The 14,865-nt window shown below is 34.8% G+C and overlaps 2 protein-coding genes and 1 pseudogene across 2 annotated transcripts; 2 read left to right on the plus strand and 1 right to left on the minus strand.

The window, feature by feature from the left end:
- Positions 1 to 5,240: 5,240 nt before the first annotated feature.
- On the plus strand, positions 5,241 to 6,269 carry LOC146899507 (protein FAR-RED ELONGATED HYPOCOTYL 3-like; annotated as a pseudogene).
- A 1,482-nt stretch (positions 6,270 to 7,751) lies between these two features.
- LOC146899508 (uncharacterized) lies at positions 7,752 to 8,831 on the minus strand. Its single transcript, XM_085736799.1, has one exon. It carries the CDS (start codon positions 8,829 to 8,831, stop codon positions 7,752 to 7,754), a length of 1,080 nt encoding a protein of 359 aa, XP_085592925.1.
- Positions 8,832 to 11,360: 2,529 nt separating this feature from the next.
- LOC146899509 (uncharacterized) lies at positions 11,361 to 14,124 on the plus strand. Its single transcript, XM_085734907.1, has 4 exons — positions 11,361 to 12,192; positions 12,296 to 12,432; positions 12,534 to 12,609; positions 12,692 to 14,124. Exons 1-4 carry the CDS (start codon positions 11,376 to 11,378, stop codon positions 13,717 to 13,719), a joined length of 2,058 nt encoding a protein of 685 aa, XP_085591033.1. The 5' UTR covers positions 11,361 to 11,375; the 3' UTR covers positions 13,720 to 14,124.
- Positions 14,125 to 14,865: the final 741 nt, after the last annotated feature.

Raw genomic sequence — 14,865 nt, forward strand, 5'->3', positions numbered from 1 at the left:
ATCGAGCTCATATTTTTTGACGGAGTATTTCTTGACTGCACTGGCATTCATAGGATGTGTGTGTCTGTCACTATCCGTAATCACAAAATTCATTGCACATGGGCCTTCATAGTTAGGCGTCCACTTTCCCCAGGAGTTCGGTTGAAAATATGGTACCTTTTTGAGCACAGAGTCTCCTTTTTGAATTTCACGGGGACGAACCTTCTTGTTGGAAGTTCATTTCAACCTCTTTTGATGTAGTTATACAAGGTTGTCATGTATTTAAAGTTCAATCGAGCTGGGATTTCAGCAGAACTCCTATTGACAGGACTCCAAACCTCCACGGGAAGCATAACTTCCATGTTGTATATTGGGGAAGGAGAGGGGGTTGCCCCTGTTGAAATGTGTATTGAAGTACGATATCCATGCGAGGCAACGGTAACATCTCATACTGGACTTAGGAAATGATTGCAATCTTCTTGTTTTTTTTTTGTTTGCAGCTTCGATGCCCCAGCATGCGAGAGATTTTGTTGGGAGTCTCTTCATTCTCTTCTTCTTTCGCCTCATACACAGGGAATTCAAATTCGGGAGAGAGTACACAGTTAATGTGTTCAACGGGCTTATCAATGTTTAATCCTTATCAATACAGGCCAGGGAACTCTTTTTCCAATAACCTACCAGCAGCAACATAGTTTGCAGCATTATCTGTCACTAGCTGAACAACATTCTCAGGGCCAATATATAACACTACTTCCTTGAAAAGCTTAAACAACATCTCACCAGTTTTTGAAGCACCAGAAGCATCAACGGATTTGATAAAAACTGTTCCTTTAGGGCAATAAACTAAAAAGTTGATCAGAGTTCTCCTAACCCCGTCACTCCACCCATCTGCCATAAGAGTACAACCAGTAGTCTTCCAAATCTCACGGTATTTCTCTATCTTTTTCTTTGTTTCATCAACCCACTTATTTAGCAAAGGACCACGTAAATCATGTATAGAAGGAACTTTATATCCGACTCCCATGCAACAAAGAGCATCGACCGCATACTGAAAATATGGTGAATTTGCTGCATTGAAGGGAATAGATGCAGCAATGAACCATTTTGCAATTGCAAGATCACACTTTTCTACAACTTCCTTGGTTTGCAACGCACTTTTTATAGTCGGCTGTGATCTGGGAGTTGTTCTAGGCAAATAGTAATTATCAAAGCTTCCACTGTTCTTACCCTTTTGAGATGCAACAACCGCTGACCTAGGTTGTACTCTTTGTGTTTGCTCTTCATTACCTATCTCTTCATTACCTATCGGATGTTCAGTTTTTCTTTTCTTGAGCCTTGTTTCTTCACGATTTTGTTGCATCTTAAAGCGGACTTCTGCAGGAGCTTGAGCTTGACCGGTTTTGACCGGCTTTGACCGAGTTAACTGCATGGCCGATCCAAAAGTTGGCTCGAACCGGCCTACCCGCCGGTTCACGGTCCAACCGGTCCGACCGGCCGGTCTGAGCCGAGTCTGAAAACTATGTTTTTAAGGAAAATTTTCACTATTACAAATGGTGTTTCTTACTACATTTGATTGTGTTGTGGGGCATTTGAAGCAGTGAATTCAATCCTACATATATATAGGATGAGGAAAAAAACAATAAGTGGTTGACCTTGAGGTGAACCACTTGATTGTGTTACCGATTAATCAAGCATAATATTAACAATAATTTTACAAAAATAGAATAGAGGTTATCCAAAATAAGAAAAGAGTGTTGGGGTATGGTATTATATTAATGGTGCAAGATATAAAGAGGCTGGTAGATAGATAAAACAATATATCTTCATAGTAGTGATTGCGGTGTTATTTCTCAAGTTCGATTCTTCTCGGTATCAATATTAGTGGGATAGTTTGACTTCTTAAAAAAAAAATTTGTCGTGCCGTCGCTACACAGTACTTTAGTTGTGTACCATCATAAACACCACACATAATTATAATGAAAACATTGGTTGGGAACACACTTTGCATATTTTTGTTTTAGGTAGTTCGTTTTTAAAAAAAATTGCAATGCGGTTTATAATTTAGGACGGAGGAAGTATATGATTTAACTTTTCAAATACACTTCATCAATGTAAATGTACTTTCACCAAAATACTATTTGGTTTAGCTTTTAAAACGCATTTCATCTTCTTTTTTTTTTTTTTTGAAGGAAAACACAATTCATCTATTGAAATGTACTTTTTAGATTTTGTACTATTCACATTTCCTTTTTATCACTTCTTTCCGATCCATTCACTTTTTTCCCCTCACTCTTAACTTGTTTTTGTGATTCTGGTTTGCTGATGTAGCAGAATCACAAAATCTCACGTAGTTACGCATGTATTGATAAGAGGACTTTTTGTAATTTATACATATGCTTATGTTTTTACGCATATATTGATATGAGGGTCTTTTTTTAATTTACATACATGTCTATTTTTAGACATATATTAATAAGAGGACTTAATTTTGATGGTAATTTATGGGGCATACAAACCTATGAAATCTTGTGATTTTCCAACATTTTACACGATTATGTCATATCTCTAAAAATGGAGTACAATGTGACCTCGTGCTCATGTAGGGATATTCTCCTAGTTGAAGAAAATAAAACTTGGATTTCTATAACTTTAATATATTTGAAAAATATAAAAAACCAAGATCGAAAAATTAGTTTCTTTAAAAAGTAAAGATGTAAAACAAGAACAAAAACAACTTAATCCCACATAAAAGGTGTAACTGCAAGAACAAAAACAACTTAACTTGTTTTTGCCTTAGCCCGAACTGTTACGCGCCGAGTGAGGCAAGCATAGAATGGAGTGTGGTAACTGCAAGTGCTGCAGTTATGTCAGATTGTGAAGATCAAATGTCTGAGTTTACAATAAGGAGTCCAATAAGGACACCATTGAAACCAAATGTCGCTAAGGAGACACCGAGGCGGCGGCCTGGCATGTTGTTTGGATGCAAGAGCCACAAAGCTGTTAGAGTTTCTGGTGATGCCTTTATAACTTATGAGAAACAAAGTTTAAGTCCAAAAATTAGTAGCAGAAACAAAAACAATACTAATTCTCAAGTGGCAAGGTTTCCAGGAGAGACAAATTATGGTTCAAAAAGGCATGGACAACAACATGGTTATACCACACCACCATTGCAGGCCTCTAACTCGCCACATGCTTCAAAGTTACTATACATTTAGCGATAGTATAGTATGTAACACGAACACTTTAGATTTGAAGACGTGACTATTAGTGTCTGGTGTCCGAGACACATGTGGTTATATTTAATAATGTTCTTTTATCAAATATGTTGGTGCTGTGCCTGGTGTCTGTGTCAGTGTTTCATAGAAATTTTAGACATTTTTTTGTTGTTTTGGAATATTTGCATTATGAAGTAGTATAGTGCAAAAGGCAAAGAGGTATGGCTTCAAAAGTAAGTGTGTTTTTTTGTTTAGTAATAATGTTGATGTATTTTTCAGTTGAATTTTATATAATATCATGTTTGCTTTTAGTAATGGCAGTTTATGGTTAAAAAGTTGATGAAAATGAATGGTTTGTAGTCATGCTTTTGTTCTCTTGTAAAGAAACGGAACTAAAGATGGCCTCAAATTGTGAATACATGAGAAGGTGTGTTTTCGAATGACCCCTTAAGCAAAAGATTGCTTCTATTGTATGATTTTGTTTTTATGCTCTTTGTTGGGTATTTGGTATTGAAATGAGAATAACACCAATTAGGAAAGTTCATTTAGCATACGGACTTTTAAGGAAAATTTTCAGTATTACAAATGGTGTGTCTTACTACATTTGATTGTGTTGTAGGGCATTTGAAACTGTGAATTCAATCCTACATATATATAGGATGAGAGAAAAAAACATAAGTGGTTGACCTTGAGGTGAACCACTTGATTGTGTTGCAGATTAATCAAGCATAATGTACTTGCAAAAGTACAATAATCGATATTAGGGTTTAGTATTTCATTGGTCATGCCTTGGAAGGCTCTCAAGGGTTGTATTTATAACCCTCTATGATTTATGGTCACTTAAGCTATAAGTAATGAGGGTATTTAGGCCGAGCTCTAGGGGCTTCTAGTAGCTGGCTGAGGCGGCGCCCTGGGAATGGCGCGCCTTGGGTCTTGGAGCCCTTTTGGAGGGCGTTGAGGCCTTTAGGAGGGTCTTTAGGTCTTTTGGAAAGGCTTCTAAGTTCTTAGGAGGATATTGACGGTCCACATAATATTAACAATAATTTTACAAAGAGCAGTGGTGATCCGAAATAAGAAAAGAGTGTTGGCGTATGGTATTATTATTAATGGTGCAAGATATAAAGAGGTCGGCGGATAGATAGAACAATACATCTTCATAATAGTGATTGAGCTGTTGCGTCTCAGGTTTGATTATTCCCGGTATCGATTTTTAAGGGGTAGTTTGACTTCTTTAAAAAAAAGAGTGATTGGGGTGCCGTTGCTGCACAAAACTTTAGTTGTGTACCATAAATGCCACACCTAATTATAATGGAAACACCAGTTAGAAAGAGTACACACCCAACACATTTTTGTTTTAGGTAGTTCATTTTAATTTTTTTTTTCTTTTAGTGGCTTAAAATTTCGGAGAGACCTTTTCAAATAAACTTCATCAATGTAAGAAAATTGCTTTTTTGACATCAAATGTTTCCTAACAACACAAGTAAATGACAAAATAACCCCCAGCGGTAGTTAACTACCGTCGGGCTAACCGGCAGCAGTTAACTGTCGCTGGCTCCAAAGGTAGTTAACTGCCGCTGATTTTTCCCCCCCAAAACCAGTAAACCCCTAGCTCCTATTCACTCATCACCTTACCTCACCATTACCTAAAATCAAAAAATCCTCATTTCAAAAATGTTGTGTCAAAATCTTGGTTCCAAATCATTGCTGATCGATTGCTAGGATGTTTCTACACACAATATGCATCAAAGAACAGATATTACAACGTTAAACTCCATTACATTTGATTGCTTTTTTCTGTTTTTTTTTGTACTGTCATGAGAATGAGCGGCAGTTAACTACCGCTGGGTATCATCGGCTGTTAACTGCCGCTGGTAACTTAGAAATTTTTTCAAAACTTCATTTGGCAGTGCTACTGCCTAAAAAAAAAAATTCACAATTTTTTTTCTTTTATTTTTGTTGTTTGTTTATGTTATTATATGATATTAGATACATGTTTATTAATTAGTTTACAAATTATATGTTGTTTATTTATAGATATGGTTGATAATGCGGATGATGATCCGGGTGATCGAAAACGCAGTGTTGTCGATTCCGTTAAGGTTGAAGCTCTCATTAAAGGTCGAAGCTTCTGTGAAGGTTGAAGCTTTCGTCAAAGTAGAGAATTCAAGCGTCAATTCCGATGTATGGAAACTTCGTGACAACGAAGTGGACACGGCTCATTTCTTTTCGACATGAGATGCATGGAAAGATAAAGAGGAATTGCTCGGTTGGGCCCGTCGACAAGCAAATAGGGATGGATTTACGGTTATCATTAGAAGATCTTGTGAAGGTAGAAATGCTATGTTGGAGTTGGTTTGTGAACGGAGCGACGAGCACAAAGTACCAAATAGAAAAGTGAAGCATGAAGCAATGGGATCAAGAAAATGTGTATGTTTGTTCAAGGTGCGTGGATATGTCGTCCGGGAAGACAATGCTTGGAAATTGGCTATTCTTAATGGCGTTCACAACCATGAGATGGTGTCGTATGTAGCAAGGCACCTTCTTGCCGGAAGATTAACGGAGGACGACAAGAAGATTGTACATGACTTGACCGATTCTTCGGTGAAACCAAAAAATATTTTGACAAATTTGAAGAAGAAAAGGAAAGAGCCCATGACAAATATCAAGCAAGTCTACAATGAACGTCATAAATTCAAAAAGGCAAAAAGGGGTGACTTGACGGAGATGCAATATCTAATCTCAAAGTTGGAAGAGAATGGATATGTTCATTAAGTAAGAGAAAAAAGGGAAAGTCAAACCGTTCAAGACATATTTTGGACTCATCCAACATCGGTAAAGTTGTTTAACAATTTTCTAACTGTTTTGATAATGGATTCCACGTACAAAACCAACTTGTATAGGATGCCATTGTTTGAAATAGTTGGAGTCACCTCAACCTATTTGACATATTCGGTTGGTTTTGCATTTATGACGTCGGAGAAGGAGGATAACTATACTTGGGCTTTGCAAATGTTGCTTAAACTTCTTGGACCAAATAATGATATGCCTAAGGTGGTAACAGGGACACGGGTATGATGAATTTCGTAGAAAATGTTCTCCCCGATAGTAGTGCAATACTTTGTTATTTCCATGTTGGCAAAAATGGTAGATCAAGAATCATTACAGATTGTAAAGTTAAACAAAATGTTGTTGTGGTGGATGGGCAAAAGAAGATTGTCGACGAGGAGAAGCATAGTAAGTTAGTTGATACCATGTTTGATGCATGGAAAAAATTGGTTGAATCTCCTACTCAAGAGTTATATGCAAGTAATCTATTGGAATTCCAAGATGCTTGTAAGGATTATCCAAAGTTTCTTCACTATGTTGAAACTACCATTTTGAAGCCTTTTAAGGACAAACTAGTGAGGGCATGGACGGACCTTGTGTTACATCTTGGGTGCAGGACCACGAACAGAGTTGAAGGAGATCATAGTGAGGGCATTATGAAGTCGTATTTTCTTGACAGGATAATCAGGGAAGTGAGCTCTTATTCGAATTAGTTGAGCTAGCAATCTTGCAAATGCCTGGTTGCGAGTTGATAATAAACAAACATGTGACCATCTAGTTGATGCATCAATTAAAACCATAAAATATCTAAATGGTCCGCATGGTGGGTGTATTGGCCCACAAATATCACCATGTATACGCTCTAAAAAATTTAGAGATTCGTTTTCGATTTTCATTTGTGATGGTCGAATTATCAACTTCCATTGTGAACAAGAGGTACATGAGAATTTATTAGATTGAAGAATCTCTTGGTTCTTCAATTGATGACCACAAGAATTGTCAATTATTTTCGCATCATTATATACCCGGGATGGCCCAACCGGTCATGCCAAACCTCAAATTTATCATGATTTATAAACTTTTGGTTTACAATTGCATGTGCTTCAATTGTACTAATGTAAGTGTAGTACAAACTAGAAGAAAAGGCAGGCAGCTTTTCTAATACACATGTTTTATCCAATTCATGTCTTGTAATACAAAGATATTCAATACTTTCTTCATTTCTTGTTTCAAGATGATATCCATTTAGGCGAATATCTCTGAAACTTAATAAATTTCTTTTAGACTTGGGAGAATATAATGCATTCTCAATGTTTAAATTTGTTCCTCCACACAATATTACATTAGCTCTTCCGGAACCTTAATTATTTTTGAACTTCCAGATATAGTACTAACATCGGTTTGTCGCTTTAGTAAATAAGAGAAATATTTTTTATCCTTGAAAATTGTATGAGTTGTTCCACTATCAGCGAGACACATATCTCTATGATTGAGGTTAATGTTAATACACATTCTATCTAAAAAAAATGAACAAATAAGGAATAAGCATAAATGTGAAAATTAGATAAGCGTAATGACTAGCAATGAAAGTTGAAAACACACTTAGAAATAAAACTTTATTATCATTAGCATAAGAAAGATAAAAACATAACATAAAATCCTTTGTCATAGGATAATAAAAGACACTCTTTAAACATGATTATTTATTTATTTATTGGTGGGGTTCTATTTCTAGACACTTGCATCTCCAATGAGATGATCAATCTTTTCATCAGGATCAACAAAGAAATCAACAGTATCTAAGTGGGTAACATCCATATTACCATAATCATGGTTATCATCTTCACATGCAAAAAGAGTTTTAGCCTTTTTGTCTTTATTTTTAAGTGATTGTTGGTAAAGATCAACAAGATGTTTTGGCGTACGACAGGTACGACTCCAATGGCCTTTGCCTCCACAACGATAGCAAATACTCTCATTATTTTTACTGCTTTGACCAATCTCATTCTTTCCAACATTTTTCATCTTCTGGTGAGAAAATTTGTTTTTGTAACCTCCATTGTAATTACAATTAAGGGTTTTGTAATCTCCATTGTAATTACGATTAATACTACGACCACATCCACGTCCTCGTCCACGACCATGACCTTGCCTACGACCACGATCATGGCCACGACCACGAGTTTGTCCATAGTGATCATGTGTTGCTACATTCACTTCTGGGAATGGAGCACTACCAGTGGGACGGGCCGCGTGATTTTTCATCAAAAGCTCGTTATTTTGTTCTGCCACAAGCAGGCAAGATATCAAGTCAGAATACTTTTTAAAACCCTTTTTGCGGTATTGCTGCTGCAGGAGCACATTAGATGCATGAAAAGTGGAGAACGTTTTCTCTAACATATCCGCATCAGTCACTTTTTCTCCACACAATGTCAATAGAGAAGTAATTTTAAATGCAGCTGAGTTATATTCGGTTACAAACTTAAAGTCCTGTAAACGCAAATGCATCCATTCGTAACGAGCTTTAGGAAGAATGACAGTTTTTTGATGGTCAAACCTTTCTTTTAGATTGTTCCAAAGAATTTCTGGATCTTTTACGGTAAGGTATTCATTTTTTAGATCCTGATGAAGGTGGTGACGAAGGAATATCATGGCCTTAGCCTTTTGTTGATCAGTTGTTTTGTTTCCTTCTTTAATAGTATCTCCATGACCTTCGGCATTTAAATGAAGTTCGGCATCAAGGGCCCAAGCCAGATAATTTTTTCCCGAAATATTAAGAGCCTCAAAATCAAGTTTTGCAAGGTTCGACATGATTCTTATCTATAATACAGAAGAGCATAATTAACATTCAATATATATATATATATATATATATATATATATATGACGAAAATAAAAATTCCATTTTAATTAATAGCAACGATTACAAAATATAATGATTACAAAACATAATAGTATTTAATCTAAGTCTCTATCAAAACAAAAAGTAACCACACAAGCTAAGCCAAATAATGGTAAAACGCAAATTATAGCTAATTCCACAAAATCTTTTCCTAATTCTTCAATATGGGTGAAAAAGATGAAGAACACAATAATCATAAGTACAGTGATGCATAGGAAAAAGATTTTAGCCATTTTGTAAGTATGAGTAAATATTTTGAGATGTGAAAATTATGAATGAAGGTGAGGTATTTATAGAGTGAATTTTGTAAAAATGACCGTTATTGTTACTGTTAATTTCACTGTTCATAGCCGTTAAAACACTGTTCATGACCGTTGAAATCACTGTTCATGACCGTTGATTTCAGTGTTCATGACAGTTGATTTCACTGTTCATGACCGTTGGATAATGAGAAAAATATTTTAAGTGTTAAATATCATATAAGTTAGGACACATGAGTAGTATAGAAAATCACAAGACAACATATATGGTAAATGAATATATATGATAATCGCATTAAATTTTATTTATCTGTCTCATGAATCAATATTATAAATGGGGTTTTAGACCTCCATTAAATATAAAAGTTAGTATCACTACCAAGGTTTCAAAAAACGGAACGTTACCGCAAAAACGGGCGTTACAAATCAGTATCGGCAGCCACCGTGACCGTTTTTGGACCTTTTCACGTTGAGAACAAAAATCACAGCAAAATCGCCGTTACGGCCGCGAAACACCGTTACGGACTCCGTTCAGACTTGAAAATTCAGTAATTTGAGAAAAGGAATCGAATCTCATTAAAAAAAAAAAACACAAAATACAAACAGGAGAAGAAGGAATCTTATCTTTTGTACCAGGGCCAGGCATCTCAAATCTCATATTAAAAAAAGAGCACAAGAATACAAGAACAGGGGAAGAAGGAATCTTATCTTTGCATCTCAAATCTTTTGTACCAGGCATCTCAAATCTTTTGTGATTCTTTGTTCCTTCCTGCTTGCGATTTGCAATTCTGGTGTTGCCGTTTCTTGCTTCTGGTGTTGCAATTTGTGATTCGCGATTCTGGTGTTCGTTCTGCTTGCGTCTCTTTGTTCGTTCAGCTTGCGTCTCTTTGTTCAGGTTTGTGATAAGTGATAAGTATTTTTTTTTTAGAACTCAATAATAATCAATTAATAATAATAATAATAATTAATAATTACTTTAGATGGTTTATTTGTTTATTCATATATTTATTTATTAAACTCAAAAAAAAAAAAGTGTGCATTCATCTCTTATTTAAGTTCAAGGTAATTTTAAATTGACACTCTTAATTTGAGTATTTAGGTAACAAATATTAGATGAAATTTTAGAGAAAAAATTGGGACTTTGATGTTAGATTAGAACTTTGAACTTTGATTGTATATGTTGTTAGTGATTAAAAGAAAAATATTGTATATGTTGTTAGTGATTAAAAGAAAAATAAAATGATAGATGAGTTAGATTAGAGTATTTTTAGTATGGTTCCTGTAATTTTTTTTAAATTTTTTTTATTTTTTAGAAAGCTATTTTGATGAAGCAGCCCATTTATTTTAGAACTACATCATTTATTTGTAGGTTGGTTGAACAATGCCTCGAAGAGAAGAAGCACAGGAGGAAGTATTTCCAATTGGTAGAGCAGAGAATGCTCCGAGTGATGATGTTGGTTGGCACTTTGGTAACATTGTGCAGGGTAGAGGCAGAAACACCGTACAATGTAAATTTTGTCAAACAATAATAACTGGTGGAATAACTCGGTTGAAGGAACATCTTGCACACATGACAGGAGAAGTCAAAGTTTGTCCTAGTGTTACAACTTTTGTTAGAGAAAGTATGATGAAGCTTATATTAGACAAAAAAGCAAAGAAAAATGATTCTCAAAAAAGAAAAGAAGAATTTGTCACAAGCTTAAGAGGGGATAGCAATGATGACAATGATGATATGATGGAAGAGGATGCGATAAGACGAGCTACATATGAAAGTATGACATCGCAAAGACAATGGGAAGATAGACAAAGGTTTCCTGGAAGTGGCATTGGTAGTAGCAGTGGGGGAGCTTCATCTCAATATCAAAGATATGATCTTCAACAAAGAATGAGAAATGTAGATGTTGATCTAGAGAGAAGTAAGAGTATGAAGCAAACAAAAGTTCCTACAGGATTCATGAAAAATGCGAGAAAGGCTTTAGGAATGGCGTTATCTAAAGATATCGTCTACCTATGAATTTGAGCACTTCTCCTTGGTTACATGCCTTGTTAGCTGAAGCTACAAAGTTGGGTCCAGGTGTTAAAGTTCCTACTCCTTATGAGATTTCAGAGGTATACTTGAATGAAGAATATGCGGAAATGCAAAAATATATAAGAGAGTTAAAACCATTTTGGGAAGAGAGGGGAGTGACTATAATGTGTGATGGTTGGACAAACGGAATAAACCACATGCATATCATGAATTTTTTAGTATATTCTAGTCATGGAACAATGTTTTTAAAGTCTATTGATGCCTCTGATGTTGCTAGTAGAAACACTGAGTATTACTTTAACTTGCTTGACAAAATAGTGGATGAGGTGGGGGAAGAGTATGTTGTCCAAGTGGTCACTGATAATGAGGCAGCACTAAAAGCAGCTGGTTTAAAATTGATGGAAAAAAGACCTCGCCTTTATTGGTCTCCATGTGCAGCTCATTGTTTGGATTTGTGTTTAGAAGATATTGGAAAAAAGTCAAATGTCCAAAAAGTGCTTGAGGAAGCAAAAAAGGTGACTTTGTTTATATACAACCATATTTGGACAGTGAGTTTGATGAAGAAATATACTGATGATAAAGAACTTAATCGTCCAGCAATCACTCGATTTGCTACACAATTTTTACAACTTGAATCAATTGTTAAAGAGAAGCAAGCTTTGAAAGACATGTTTGATTCTAATGAATACAAGAGTTCTAAATATGGAAAAGATAAATCAGGAGGAGCTGCTTATGAAGCAAAAAAAGTTGTGATGGATAGGGAATTCTGGAATAAGGCAACTGAGATACTAAAGGTATTTGAACCCATTGTTAAGGTCTTGAAGCTGGTGGATGGTGATGATAAACCAACAATGGAATTTCTTTATGAAGCAATTGATAGAGCCAAGCAAGCTATTGTGAAAAATTGTCGTTACAGTACCTACTACAATTCAATCATTGACAAAAGATGGAATTACATGCATTCTGATCTGCATTCAGCGGGTTAGTATCTACATGGTTTAATTTATTTATTTTACATGTTGATATTTAATTTTGAAGTATAAATATTAATTTGTATCTACATGTTTATCCATTTTCTCTAAAGGTTATTTTCTCAATCCACAATTTCAATTTGGATTAGTCCATGGAAGGCATGTAGCTAAGGAAACATTAGAAGGAACTAGAGAAGTAATAACCAAACAAGAGCCGAATGTTGATATTCAAATAAGAGCCATAAATCAGGTGATACAGTTTTTCATGTTATATACGTGTATAGCTTAATACTAAATTTTAGAAACAAAATTATTCATCTGGAGACTTATATGGTTTATATATCATTGTAGTTATTACTTTTTCGAGATAAGTTAGAGACTTTTGGAACTGTACAAGCTCAAAAAGCATGGTCTCAAATGAAACCTGGTATGTATGATTTATATTTTGTGCTAATTGACATGAAAATATGAACAATTATGCTAATTTTTAATATAATTTTTTTATATAGCTGAATGGTGGTTGATGTATGGATCTTGTGCTCCTGAACTTCAAAGCATAGCTGTAAAAGTTCTTAGCCAAACAACTTCAGCTTCAAATTGTGAGAGAAATTGGAGTACATTTAGCTACATACATACAAAGACAAGAAATAGGCTAAAATATCAAAAGCTTCAAAAACTCGTCTTTACATATTACAACATGAAGCTAAAAATGAGGACTACCATGAGAAGAAGTCAGGAAGACATTGCAAAAAGTTTTAATCCTATCAACCTTGATCATATATTTCAAGAAGACTATTTATCACCATGGATTGAGGAAAGAGAGGGACAATTGTTGGATGGAACCCAAAATTTAGAGTGGCTCCCTATTGATTTAGATGATGAGAATTATGAAATACTTGGTGGTGATGTCTCAAACTCAGGTCAAACTCCTAGTCAAAGTGGTGGTGGTGGTTTAAGTCCACCTAGTGATGGAAATAGTGGTGATAGTCATGGCAATGGTGGCAATGGTAATCCTGAACAAAGTCATGGAATGAGTGAAGGGTCATTTAATTCTTTTCAAGAAGACTCATATGTTAGGCGTGATGAAAATTTGATGCTTCCTAGAATGGATGACGATTTACTCATTGTTGATATGATTAATGTTGGTGGTAGTAGCAGAGGTCGAGGAAGACGTGGTAAAAGTAGAAGGCAAGAAGAGACTCCATTAGATTATTCTTCCTCATCAAGTGGAGTACAATCATTTGGTGATTTTGGTAGTCAAGGTAATTATTATCCATCATATTACCAAGAACCTTCTTATATGTCACATGGGTACTATCCATATATGCCAAACCCAAATGCACCTTTTTATAACCAACCTCCTATGAATTACCACCATGACTCATCAACAAATTCTTCATATGAGTATGCCTACCAACAAATAGAACCACCAAGAAGTTCTGGATTGTTTGATTATGTCTTTGGAGGAAGTGGAAATAACAATGATGAAGGTGATAGTGGAAGTTATGATCCTGCACGTCGTTCTACCATGTGGTGACTAGTGGTGTAATCAATAAGTTTTTATTAGACTTTTTCAAATGTATTAGTAGGTTCTTATAATGTGAACTAAATGTAGTTAATTGATCATGAACTTTGTTTAAAGATATGCTATGAGTAGTTATTTATTAGTTAATTTCTTTTCAATCTGTCAAACATTCTATCTTTACTAAATGTAGTCTATTTTTATTATTATATTTACTTTAAACATGTTATAATTATGGAAAAAAATATTAATCTAAGTTATTATACATTATATGATAATTTAAATAGTTTTAATACGTTTTGTGAAACGTTTTGATTAATTCACACCGCGAAGACCGTTATTTGTATCGCAGCGTCCGTTACAGCCGAAACCGCGACAACCTTAACGCGACCGCGATCACGACCGCGACCGTTATTTAGAACCTTGATCACTACTCGAAATTATCTTTCGTGATAATATAGTATATATGAGGTTTTAGACCTCCATTAAATATAAAAGTTAGTATCACTGCTCGAAATTATCTTTCGTGATAATATAGTATATATGAGATTTTAGATCACCACTTAAAATAATAATATCCATACTTATTATAGATCACTTGACGAGTTGCCAGTTTTCTATAATAAGAGGTAAAGTAATAATAACAATAATAGCCACTCTAGTTATAAATCACTTGACGGATTGCCAGTTTTCTATAACCGGGGCAGATAATAATAATATTAAGATGATAAAGATAAATGATATACATAGTAATATTAAGTAATGATATTAAAGTGATGAGTAGAGGTAATATACCTAGTAGTAGTGTAAACTTTTGGTAGAAACTATCGTGCTGATAACGTGTTATAAAAATATAGATTGATGACTGTTATGAAAATATAAATGAAAGAAAGAGAGAAAAATGAGAGAAAAATTCGTTTCTTACTTCTTCATTTGCATTGCAATTCTCCCTATTTATAAGCATAGAAATGGGTTGGTGGGAGTATACAAATGGTTGGTGGGACATCCATAATAAAATATTTATAACACATCTAATATTTTATTAGTATTGTAAAACGACTTATAATTTAAGATGGATAAATAATTGATTGAGTCTGTTCAATGAAATGTATAAGTGTGGTATTTATAGACAACTCTAGTCCTATTAGTCAAAATATCATG

The sequence above is a fragment of the Medicago sativa genome, chromosome 8 (genome assembly GCF_051527215.1).
Source record: "Medicago sativa cultivar Bolivia chromosome 8, Bolivia_mono, whole genome shotgun sequence".
NCBI classification, from domain to species: domain Eukaryota; kingdom Viridiplantae; phylum Streptophyta; class Magnoliopsida; order Fabales; family Fabaceae; genus Medicago; species Medicago sativa.

Bases quoted from the DNA above. Each gene is read 5' to 3' on its own strand.
- LOC146899509 (XM_085734907.1), top strand. From the start codon at position 11,376: ATGTGTGATGGTTGGACAAACGGAATAAACCACATGCATATCATGAAT. The intron at 12,193-12,295 runs GTTAGTATCTAC...TTTTCTCTAAAG, and splicing joins TTCTGATCTGCATTCAGCGG to GTTATTTTCTCAATCCACAA. The intron at 12,610-12,691 runs GTATGTATGATT...TTTTTTATATAG, and splicing joins ATGGTCTCAAATGAAACCTG to CTGAATGGTGGTTGATGTAT.
- LOC146899508 (XM_085736799.1), bottom strand. From the start codon at position 8,831: ATGTCGAACCTTGCAAAACTTGATTTTGAGGCTCTTAATATTTCGGGA.